Source organism: Perognathus longimembris, chromosome 21 (genome assembly GCF_023159225.1).
Source record: "Perognathus longimembris pacificus isolate PPM17 chromosome 21, ASM2315922v1, whole genome shotgun sequence".
NCBI lineage: Eukaryota > Metazoa > Chordata > Mammalia > Rodentia > Heteromyidae > Perognathus > Perognathus longimembris.
In genome coordinates this window covers 24199281-24211635 of record NC_063181.1, presented here as the reverse complement: position 1 = coordinate 24211635, position 12355 = coordinate 24199281, and the positions used below count along the sequence as shown (strand labels likewise).

General features: G+C 43.6%; 1 protein-coding gene across 1 annotated transcript in view; it reads left to right on the top strand.

Moving 5' to 3' along the window:
* Nucleotides 1-11435, top strand: part of Enpp6 (ectonucleotide pyrophosphatase/phosphodiesterase 6) — an 81941-nt gene extending 70506 nt beyond the window's left edge. The window contains exons 7-8 of the mRNA XM_048330752.1: nucleotides 5940-6063; nucleotides 11230-11435. Coding sequence (XP_048186709.1) covers nucleotides 5940-6063; nucleotides 11230-11435 — 330 coding nt within the window. The remainder of the gene's footprint in view (nucleotides 1-5939; nucleotides 6064-11229) is intronic.
* The last annotated feature ends 920 nt before the right edge of the window (nucleotides 11436-12355 follow it).

The following is a 12355-nucleotide window of genomic DNA, read 5'->3' as shown; positions in this document are numbered from 1 at the left end:
TCCCCCTTGGTAGGATGCAGTAAATATGATCCTGGCAAAGAAGAAAAGACAAAAAGAAAAACCCTTCATCCACTGTATTCTAAGGACTTTTGCTTCTCCTGATCCCTGATGATTTTGCTATCTAGAATTTTCCACGTCAAGGAACAAGGTGTATGTGGCAAGGGTCAGGCCAGGGCCCCAAAGATGAACAATTAAACCCTTCTCAGAAACGACTTGAGGGACCTCTTTGTAGTAGAACGTGATAAACACTTATCCAGGATTCATAAGTATCATTTCTCAGGAGCTCCTACGGGCAATGGGAACATTTAAAATAGCAATGCTACAACAGCCACACAACATGGTTTATGACAAGAAGCTCTATTCTAGCTACGAAACCATCTAAGCCAGTCAAACTGCATCATTTCCTGGGAGACTTTACAGAAACCTCCCATAACTTGGTCATTATTTGGGGTACCCTTTTCAGTTTAGAATGAGCTCCCCCACAAAGTTATTCTACTTTATTTCCAAAGAGATGGAAGGTGTGTGTTAGAATCATGTCCTAGGACAATATAGTAGAGTCCATCTTTATTAGGCATCCTATACATGTTAGTTTTCACTTTTTATTTGTTTTAATGTGAACAGATTATTTGGAAGGGATTGCCTGCCTTCCTTGACCTCTAGCATGCAAATATCTAAGAAGGGCACTCATGACAGCTGGGGGAGGGGAGAAGGGCCCACACAGTCAGGCTTGAGAACCGCCAGGGAGGACAGGGAATGCTCTGGTTCTGAGGTGGAGCCACAGAGGTGGCCATCAGAGGAAGAAGAGCAGAAAGAACCCAACAAGACCTCCAAAAGAAAGTCACCTCTGGCCAGAAGAGAACCCACAAAAGATAGACATGGACATCCTCAGCCATGCTGAGAGAAGTCAATTTGGGGTGAAGGGCAGGAATTAGAGGCTAATGGATCCCCCACAACCCTTGGCCCTCTATCTTCTCAGGAGTATATTTCTATAAGGCGTAGAAATGAGCTATCTATAAAAAGGAGAAATAATAGGGAACAGATAAGAAATGCTATTGTATCCCCCAAACACAATGAAAAACAAATCAATGTCATGAGAGTTCGCCAATGCAGGTACCTTGCCTGTGTGCAAACATAAAAAATAATAAATACAAACTGTTGAGGCCATTCCATGCTTTCCTGATCTCCCCCTCCCCCTTCATCCTCATCAGGACCCCGGCATCTCTAATTACAATCCTCTATGTCCTGGGCTAAGCATCCTAAAATGGGGAGTTCAAAACAAACCCTGGCTTTTTGTTGGAGTTCTGACTTGTGGGTAAGCAGTGATGCTAAGGATGACTGAAACAAATCTCGAGCCTAGAAAGCATGATTCCTAGTTCAGGCGCATTCCTCTGGCATTTCAAATGAAAGCAGGCTGTTTAGGCATCATCATGGTGCACTGGTAATTAAGTGCAGACACCAAAGTAAAAGAACCCAAGTCCAAGACATCACAAGTCTACCATTCCTCCTGCTGTTTCCTCATGAGTGCCTCTCCATTTCTGGTTCTTCCCACTGGAAATGATTAGTGAGCTGCGTGGTTCACTATGGAGGAAGTGGGTCAGCATTGCACGTGCAGGGCAGGAGTCCTGGGGACTTGCAAGTGCTGAACAGATCACACTGCATAAGGATCTTTCAATTCCTAAGATAGATGTTGAGTGCAGAATGACCAACTTATCCTAGTTTGCCTGGGACTATTTAGTTGGATACCTGACCAATGCATGATGTGCAGCCTTCTCATTGTAGACACACACACACACACACACACACACACACACACACACACACACACACTATCCATGTTTATATTTCTCACCTTTAGCCAGATCTGGAGGGTCGAGGTACCAATTCTGGGGGTCACTAGGTGGCAGTAGGAGGCAGTCCATGGGCTTGGGAGGGTCTGTATGGTCTGCTCTGCAACCAGCTGCTTGAGGACCTACCGGCCAACAACTCCCAATCTAGAGTCGCGCGCGACTTTTCCCTTAATGTGACCCTGTGAATACACTTTGGGAAGATGATATGGGCACAACATGAAGATATCAAAAGCCACTGGGAGGGGTCAAGGAAGAAAACCGTCAGTGCTCCATTTTGAAATTTGTACTGTGATGAACATCATTCACCCTGTTTACCTCCCCAAATAGTTTATTTTGTTACTTTAAAAAAATCAGTAAGAACAATTGGTTTTAAGCGAGATTTGTCATTTTAATAAAAACAAGTGGATTTATCTGTGGCTGGGCATATCTCCCACTGGCTTTAGGACTGGAATTTTCATTGGTGGATATGTCTATTTGTGAAGTGGCAACTGACTCTCCTCTCTCACTCTTGGTTGATCATAGGGCTTGAACTTTGGCTCTGGGCACTGTCCCTAAGCTCTTCAACTCAAGGCTAGTACTCTCACCACTTGAGCCATAGTACCATTTCTGGTTTTCTGGTGGTTAGTCAGAGATAAGATTCTCAGGGACTTTCCTGCCTGGGCTGGCTTTGAACCACGGTTCTCAGATCTCAGCATCCTGAGTAACTAGGATTACAGGTGTGAGCCTGGCACAGCTGTTTCTTTTTAGACTATCATTTTCTAATCAGGTAGCCTGTCTTTACCCCCTGTTCCCTGCCCTTTTTCCTCAGAGTGCACACACACACACACACACACACACACACACACACACTGTGGCTCATAATTAGTAAGGTAATTAATAATAAAAATAAATTGTTCTCAGCCAGGCACTGGTGACTCATGACTGTAATCCTAGCTCCTCAGAAGGCTGAGATCCGAAGATCACAGTTTGAAGCCACCCCGGCCAGGAAAGTCCTTGACACCCTCATCTCCAACTAACCACCAAAGGTTCAGAAGTAGAGCTGTGGCTGAAGTGGTAGAGTGCTACCCTTGAGCAAAAATAGCTCAGGGATAGCACCAGGTCCTGAGTGCAAGCCTAGGGCTGACACATACACACACAAAAGAACCAAAAACAACAGTGACAAAAAATGTTCTCCTTCAAGCTTCCGGAATTATTGCCTTGTACACAAAGAGTGGGAAAAATAACACATCAAGTTAGCTGACAAAGCTAAATTGGGATGTGCTATGATCCTCACCATAAACAGAGGAAGAACAACAAGTAACCAAAATTTTTTTAAACCCCCAAACCTAGTATTGAAAGCGAGAAAGTTCATAAAGCATGTCTGTGGAAAACTACAAGCTACAGCTGGAGAAGGAGGGACTAGGGATGATGGAAAGTCAGGAAATGGAGAGTCAATGAAATAGTGCAATTTGGAAAGCAGAAATACTAGGGGAGCGATTTATGGGGTGAGACCAGATGGGTGTGCAGTGTGATCTGACAGCTAAATAAGCAAGGGGAAGTTCAACCTCCCGACTGGAGCCCCTTGCTTCACAGCTGGGAGCGTGTGGTGACCAGACCGCAGCCATTGATGGAGCGCCTACTGTGTGTCAGCTCTTAGCATGCAGTCATGGCATCCTCCTTGAATCCTCCAAGGTGGGTACTAGCATCCCCAAATCCCACAAAGAAAACAAACAAACTCAGAAAACTAACATAGCTAGCCAGAATCACAGAGATGGAAAGTAGCAAACTGAAATTTAACCTTATAACCAATCCAATTGAAAAAAAAATCTCATTCTCCATTTTATACCTGAAGCACACTTAGTGGGTAAAGAAAGAGGGGACAAGAAGACAGCTCACTGTCCAGTTCAGCTTGTGATTACTACAGTGACCGCTGCCTACCAGGTGTTGAAGGTACACAAAGCTGGGAGAGGCAGGCTTAGGTTCCCATACTCGCACTCTCTCTCACCAGCTGTGTGACTCTTGGAACCCCACATAATCTCTCTGTGCTCTCAGTTACAAAGTGAGGGGAATATGTATTTTCCATACTGTGAAGTCATGATAGTATTCTGATGGGCTCTCAGCTGAGCTATGCCACTTACTAAATATCTGCTACTAGGGTTTTGAGTCTTGTGACACAATCTAGAAACTTCTGGTGGTTTGCTGTCTTGGTTCCATGCAGTCATCCAGACCAGCTGATTCTACTCGGTGCATTTGAAGTATTGTCATCCTGAGTCCTGCTAGGCAGGAAGATCACTGGATTGCAGGGAGTGAACAGTTAGTCTGCAAGGAATGGCTAGGATGGTGTTCAACAGGCTGCAGCTGCCTGAGGATTCACAAAACTTTCTGGAGGCTCCTGGTTTCAAAACAAGTGAGCATCTGTGGCCTAAAAAAATGTAATCCTGAAGTTGACATGGAAGAGATGGTTCTGAAACCCACCCAAGCAAAGAGTGGTTGAGGGAAATGAAGACAGCCTTGGTGAACAGTAACTGAGGAGATCTAATTATTCACAATTATTCACATACCATCTTACTGTTCTCCTCTCCTGCAAGTATTCACCTTAAAGAGAGGAGACCGATTATTGTGAGCTGCTCCCCAGGGTGAAGCCAAAAGTGAAGGAGCGTGAGGCAGGTATATGGTAGAAGGGGCCCTGGATCAGTGGTTAGTGAACCCTTGGGGCTTTGGTTGCTGTTAGTAATATGAGGTGACTAGATAGATGCTCTATTTTCCAACAACATTTCTTCAATACCAGCTGGGTATCTTCCATCTCAATTCACTCCTGATATTAATACCTGGAGTTAGAAGTTAGGGTGTTAGAATTTAGTTAGAGGCTTAGATAGAGTTATCTTTAGTTAGAGTTAGGATTAGATTTTAGAGTAGGTTAAGGGGTTCAGTCTTACAACACTGCCCCATGGTCAGACAGCAAATGTAAGTCCTGGGTCTCCAGGTTACCGGCACTTGTGTCTGATTTGGCTACAAATCCAAGGAATCTCACCACCTCACAAATAATTCCCTGGAATGAGCATAGACTCAGGAAAGGCCTGTACATGTCATTGCAGGTATATTGTGAAGAATACAACTTGGGGCCTTTCGTGTGGAAGAGATGTGCATAGGAAAACATGGAGAAAAGGAGAGAGACACAGAGCTTCCAGTCCCTGGCAGATGCCTGAACTATGTTCTGGGGGGTGGGGGAGGCATTGTTAAAATGGTATGTGAATAATTGTGAATAATTAGATCTTTGGTCACATGATTAAATTCAGAACTTAGTGCCTTTACCCTCCCTAATGGTTGGGGAATAGAACGGAAAGTTCTAGCCCTCTACCCTCAAAGTTTGCCTCCTGGTGACCCACACCCATCCTGAAGCTGTTCTAGTACCTTAACTCAGTGACATCTCATTAGCATAAACTTGGTATGAACGGAGGCTCATTGTGAATGATGAAAGATGCTATTACTCAGGAAATTCCAAAAGTTTTAGGAACTGTATGTTTGGAACCCAGGACAAAGATGGAATTCATTTTTATTGTACCACAGATAAGAGTTTTAACATCCCTTCTGTCTCTAACATGCTGTACTTAGTGGTTCTGAAACTGGTTACAAAATACAGTTCTTCTGTAAGAAAATACCTCCTTAACTAGTGTTTGGGGGGCTAGAGGAGGTATGAGTGTGTGCATGTGTGCATGTGTGCTGGTCTTGGGGCTTCAACTCAGGGCCTGGGCATGATCCCTTTGCGTTTTCACTCAAGGCTAGTGCTTTACCACTTGAGTACACCTCCGCTCTCCTCTACTTCCTGATTTTTGCTGGTTAATTAAAGAGTCTCTTGGATTTGTCTGCTGTAGGTGGCTTTGAACCATTATGCTCAGATCTCAGTCTCAGGCATGAGCCACCAGTGCCCAGCTTAATAGCATTTTAGGAGGCTACCACCAAAGGCCAGAGCTTCTTTGAGTAGGAAGTGAACAAGCCGAGGTAGGATGCTAAGAAGGAAATCTCCACAATGAGGATGAGGGCGACAGTTTGGATCAAGTTTCACACATCACAATGGTTGAGATGCAGTATAATCATTGCATTGCTTGATTTCAGAATCGGGAGATGCTTCCCTTTTGGATGAACAGCACCAGCAAGCGAGAAGGCTGGCAGCATGGATGGCACGGCTATGACAATGAGCTCATGGACATGAGGGGCATCTTCCTGGCTTTCGGACCTGGTAGGCAAGGAAATGACCCAGTACTCTTGGTGTTCCAAGCAAGTATCTGTAATAGCAGCTAATAGAGCCAGTATAGGCCAAAATGGTTTCTTTATAGACCCTCTTTATGAGCCAAGCTGAGCAAACCCAGCTCCTTTCCATGAAACATCTTTTGCTGGCTTCCTTTCAAATGCTTCTTGGGTTTGGCAATTGTGGCCAAATACTTTTCCTTGTAAATTTTAAATCCTAGGTGCGGTGCAGAAAATGGGATCCACATGTCTGTGATTCATTTTTTACTTAATTCATCAAAACATTATTTCACAGCTATCTGGTGTCCAGAAAAGTTTATCGGACACCAGGTTGCTGACAGCTGTGAGTTCCAAAGTTGATGTGATTGCTTTGCAGTGCCTAACTCCTACAGAGTCCCTCCCTGTCTAGCATGCCCATCCCTATGGGGTTCATTCAGTTTAAGGCCCAACTGGAAGCCAAGGTGTGTATTCATGGATAGGCTCAGAAATGACCTTGAAATTGACTTTGAGTATGAGCCAGAGAAACTAGGGATGTCTGGATGAAAGCAGACTTACCAAGCTTTCATTGATCTGATTATATTCCAAAGGGCTGGAAGAAAGGGGAATGGAAAGGGCCTATTTGGTCATTTGATATATTGATAGACCATTGTAAATTCACACATTGGAAAGTTTTACCGAATATTCCAATAAACATTCTATTGAACATCATGTCCTTTGTAAAAGAAAAGGAAAAGGAAAGGAAAGAACAGAACAAAAAGAAAAGAACATCCAATAGCTCGCACCCATCTTTCAACTACTTTCTTACTAATAGTAAGAATTAGGCCCAGTCCCGGTGGCTCCCGCCTATAATCCTAGCTACTTAGGAGACTGAGATCTGAGGATTGCAGCTCAAAGCCAGCCCAGGAAATTCTGTGAGACTTTTATCTCCAATTAATCACCAGAAAACTAGAAGTGGCGCTGTGGCTCAAGTGGTATAGAGCACTAGCTTTGAGCTCAAGCGCTTAGAGACAGGGCCCAGGCCCAAAGTTCAAACCCCACATGGGGGGTAAAAAAAAAAGAACTAGTTCAACTACTTTCTTACTACTCCTCACCCTTTCTTTATTAATAGAATCCCCTGCAACCTGTATTCCACATGCCTTTTTTTCTGGATGCCATGCTACTCTTTCAGATGCTAGGTTAGACATCCCATCTGTAAGCTGCGCTCTTCCCTCCAGTGCATCCAGACCAAAGACATGTCAACTTACTCATCATCTGGTCTGCCTTAGCTACTCAGCTTACCATAAAATAGCCGAGAAGGACCATGCGTGAGTGGCTACTACTGCAAGCTCTGTGGATGCCACTGGGAGTCTGAGCTTGGGGAATATGTCAGTCCAAATCCCCTCCCAAAGGCTTTGGAACACTGTATCCTGTCCTGGGCCTGAGGGCTTTGAGCAGCCAACATCAACACACTCGGATGTCCTCTAAACTCGAGGACTGTGTCCTGAAGTCACCTAGTGCTCTGTGCTTGCTTTTGATCCTCACGTTGGGACTTGGGAACTTGCTTTCCACATGGGAATGGAGCTTTGAGGACTATGTTGATGTCAACTACAGATTAGATAGAAGATATTCTGGGGCCATGGTCATTCGATGGAACACCTCAGTTGTTTCTTTTTTAATTCAAAACCCCCTTCTCCCCAGAAGTGGGAGGTGAGATCATGAATGCTGAAGAGCGTATGTAAGCAACGGTCTGAGGCATATTTGAAAGCTGAATCAACTCTAACCCCACATGAAAACTTTTAAGCAGAGTGCCCTGAACAACATTAACTTAAAAGTACATTTCAATGGGGAGATTTTGCCCATTAACGGAGGCCTCCATCATCTGCTCCTTTAAAACTAAAAGCCCTCAGTCTTTTACAGACCGAAAGACGACCCCTGATGAAAATGGACTGGGCTAATTGCAAAATGCTTCCAGCCAGATGCAGCCTTGAGAGCCTCCCACAAACCATCACGTTCCTGTTCCAATTCTCATGAAAGATTAAACAGCTTTACACACTGACTGTTTACTCTGAAGAAAATTTAAGAGCAAGGCCTTTAATAGCCATCTAGCTGCACTTGGAGATAAAGGTGCTTCCTTCCTGATTAATTGTCTGAGCTTCTTGCTTAGGGAGAAAGCTGAGCATCATGCGCCTGCCCAGATACCAGCCTTCGAAGTCTGGGCCAGCAAAGAGAAAGAGAAGTCGTTCTGAAGATAGCCTCTCTCTAGTTAATCCCAGTTTCTAATTTGAACAACCTAATCTTGCCCTGGAGAACTCTACATTCCAGATAAGACAGCTGCAGTGCAATTCACTGAGCCGCCATAAGCTTGGCAATCCAAGATGGCCAACCTTTCCTCAGTAAAGTATCTATCTATCTATCTATCTATCTATCTATCTATCTATCATCTATCTATCTATCATCTACCTATTTACCATTTATCTAGCTCTTTACGTCCTACACAAGTGCTCTACCGAGCTACCTCTCCACCCTGGGAAATTCATTTTTAATATTCAAAAGAATTTAAGCTCATGGAAACAACTTGAACTTTCAATCCAGATTCAAAAGTGTCATCTTGAGCTAGCGAGCGTTTGAAAATCCTCCCAAATTAAATGGAAGAATTTTTTAGAAGGCTTTGTTTCTAGCCTACATCATCTTTCCTTTGCACCCAAACTAATATTCCTGCAGAAGAGAAAGCCATAACTAGATGGAAAAGACAAGTCAATTCTCCTTTGTATCCCTGGACCCAGGATTTGATTGTGACTTCCAGAGCAAAACAACAGTGATCCTCTCCAACATTTTTGTCAGAAGTGATTTATTGGAATTGTTTCTGGAAAGTGTTTAAAACTTGGATTTTTTTAAAGCTTGGGAAAGGACATTTTACATGCCTTCCCACCCACACATATGGGTGACAAAGACATGGCCACATGTGGTGGGCAGAGTGGCAGTCACACCCGGGACCCATGGCAAGTCAGAGGAGAGAGAAATTGTTCCCATATCCCTGTGACAAATTTTTCATTGACTTCTCATAGAGCCCTCCTCTTCCTCCTTCTCTTCTTCCTCCTCCTCTTCTCTTCTTCCATCTCATCCTCCTTCCCTTTTAGATACTAGTACTGAGGCTTGAACTCAGGGCCTGGGCACTGTCCTTTAGCATTTACATTCAAGTCTGGTGCTCAACCACTTAAGCCATACCTCCACTTCTGACTTTTTGCCAATTAATTGGAGATAGTCTCTGGGACTTTTCTGGCCAGGCTAGCCTCAAACTGTGTCCTCCAGATATCAATCTCCTTAGTAGCTAGAATTATAGTCATGAGCCAGCAGCACCTGGCTCCTATAGAGACTTTTACACTGAACTTAGCTTACATTGAATTCTCCAAAGTGAGCAAAACCTATCACTTAAGAATTTCCTCTGGATCTGGGTGGCAGTTTGGAAGCAAGTATAACTTGTTTCACTATTTGCAGTTTCAGGACCAGAATTCGGTGTTAGCACTATCAGAATATGTTACTGTTACTGTTTGCATGCTGTCAAAATAAAGCACATACAAACATTTTTTAGCAAACGTTTCTTTCTTTTTCTTCTCCTCCCCCACCCCCGCCCCTCTCTTTCTTTCTGGGGATCATACTCGGGACCTCTTGTTTTCTGGAAAGCTATTCTGCCACTTGAGCCACACCATGAATTCAGGAATTTTTTGCTATTGTCATTTTTCAGATAGGATCTTGAGTTTTTACCCAGGCTGTCCTAGACTATATAGCCCTCCTATTTATGCTTCGTACATAGCTGAGATGTAACTAGCACACCCAGCTACTATTGAGTGAGATGAGGTCTCACTAACTTTTTGCCCAAGATGTTCTCATAATATAGTTCTTCCAATCTCTGCCTTCCAAGTAGCTGGGATTATAGGCATGAACCACAACACTTAAAAAGCAATCTAAAAGGTTATTTTCTAAAATTTGACTTTGTAGCCCCCTCAGTTCCTGTTGCCTTTACAATCTTAGATGTACTAAAAGTAAAGGCCTTCACTGGGTCTGAAAGTAAAGTTGCTAATGTGTATGATGACATTCTTTTTGCCAGTCCTGGGGCTTGAACTCAGGGCCTGAGCACTGTTCCTGGCTTCTTTTTGCTCAAGGCTAGCACTCTACCTCTTGAGCCACAGCACCACTTCTGGCTTTTTCCATATATGTGGTGCTGAGGAATCAAACCCAGGGCAAGTACTCTACCACTAGGCCATATTCCTAGCCCCTGTATATTCATTTTTTAAATGGACAAGCTCTTTGTAGTCAGTGCCTTATATTCCTAACCATGGAGAAGGAGCAGGTGCACTCAATTAAAAATCCCTCCAGCTGGCTTTGAGAGTCACCTTCCTAACTATACCAGCCCTGTACAACCCAGCTCCCGGATTGCTGTGCTGGTCTCCATTAGATCTCTCAGGGCCTACCTGGAATCCCTGACTCCAGTATCCATTTGCTCATTTTCCTTATGGCTACACTATTTTATCTGTCCCTGAAGGCTCCCCAGAAATGTGTAATTGATCTTCCCAAAGTATTTAAAGAGTCATTGTTATTGCTAGTGAGCTTTCAGCATTCAGGAAAGTATACAACTTCATGTTCTATCATAACCTATAGCCTTAGTGTGGCAGGGAGATAGAAAAAATATTCTTTTTTTGTAATTTTATTTTTATGTTTAAGTAGTTGTACAAAGGAGTTGCCACTTAACAAAGTAGCATATAAATTAGCATCTTTTCCATTAGTCCTTGCTAGCTAGATGGTAGGTAAGAATATTGTTGAAGGGGGACATACAGAACAGTCTTCTCTCATCATGTCAGATCTCCAGTGCTCTACAGAGTGGAACAGCTTCAATTGGCCTTCTGAAAAGTTCTGTTGTCACAAAGAGAACTCAGGCATGTACATTTGTCTTTTGAGGAGTCGCATCTCTAGGAACCAGAGATGGCTATTTCCTTTCATAACCTCTAGCTTTACAGATACTCTTTCTTCCATGCTCACAGTAACTTGTCCCACCCATTGATCAAGCTGACTTTTGAATGCCAAAGTTGTCTTCAGCTGGCCTGAAATTTCTCCACATTGTGACCCAGCCCCACTCTATGTGGCCACAACCAAGTCAGCTTATTTGTTTTCCTTTTCTTTTCAGATTTCAAATCCAACTTCAGGGCTGCTCCGATCAGATCTGTGGATGTCTACAATGTCATGTGCAATGTGACAGGCATCACCCCACTGCCCAACAATGGGTCCTGGTCCAGGGTGGTATGCATGCTGAAGGGCCAGGCTAACTCAGCAACCTCTCTTCAGCTGAGCAGCTGTGCACTGGCCTTGATGCTCTTCTTGTTGTCTATATAACTGATCATAGTGCTTGTCCAAAAACATTGTCAGCAAAGTGTGTGCCTCAAAGGGGAACCATACTCAGTATGAATAATAGCTTCCTTAACACAATCGGGGCCATATAAGTTATAAATTTATCATTTGCTGTTCCTACTTCTTCGTGTGTGTGTGTGTGTGTGTGTGTGTGTGTGTGTGTTTGTGTGTGTGCACGCGCGCAGGTACTGGGGCTTGAACTTGTGCATTTGCTGAGCTTTTTCTCTCAGGATTGGTGCTCTATTACTTGAGCAGCACCTCTGCTTCCAGACTTTTGCCAGTAAATTAGAGAATGAAGAGCCTTTTGAATTTGTCTTGGCTGGTTTTGAACCACAGTCCTCAGAGCTCAGCTTCTTGAGAAGCTATGATTACAGGCATGAAGCACCAGTGCCCAGCTTTCTATATCTTTGGGGGGGGGCAAAATATATAAAAAAAAAACTATCTGTTTACTTGAACTACATGGGCTGTGTATAATTGTTCCCATTCTTGTAAACATGCAACACTGAAGGTAAACTACAAGCTTGCCCCTGAAGTAGCCAAACTTGAAGGAGATATCATCCTGGCTTCCCTCTCTGTCCTTCTTGAACAAAGTTGCCTCTCAGATCAGGCCCTTGTTCACATCCTTTTCATACCCAGGAGTCATTCTTGGGGTTCTTTGCCTGTAATTCTGTACTGTCCCCATCACTATAGAGAAATACACATGGAAACGGTAGCTGCTATCTGTTTCTGACAGGGCTTGTGGAGTTTTTCATCTTTTACAGAGTTCCAGAAGCAACATGTTCTAGCAGAGATCAGCAAGCAATGAACAACAACAACAAAAATCACTAAGGATTAGAGAACTCATAGAACAAGGTGAAAGATGTGTCTTTCACCAGAGTTTGAGTGCATGATCATTTCCCTTGCCT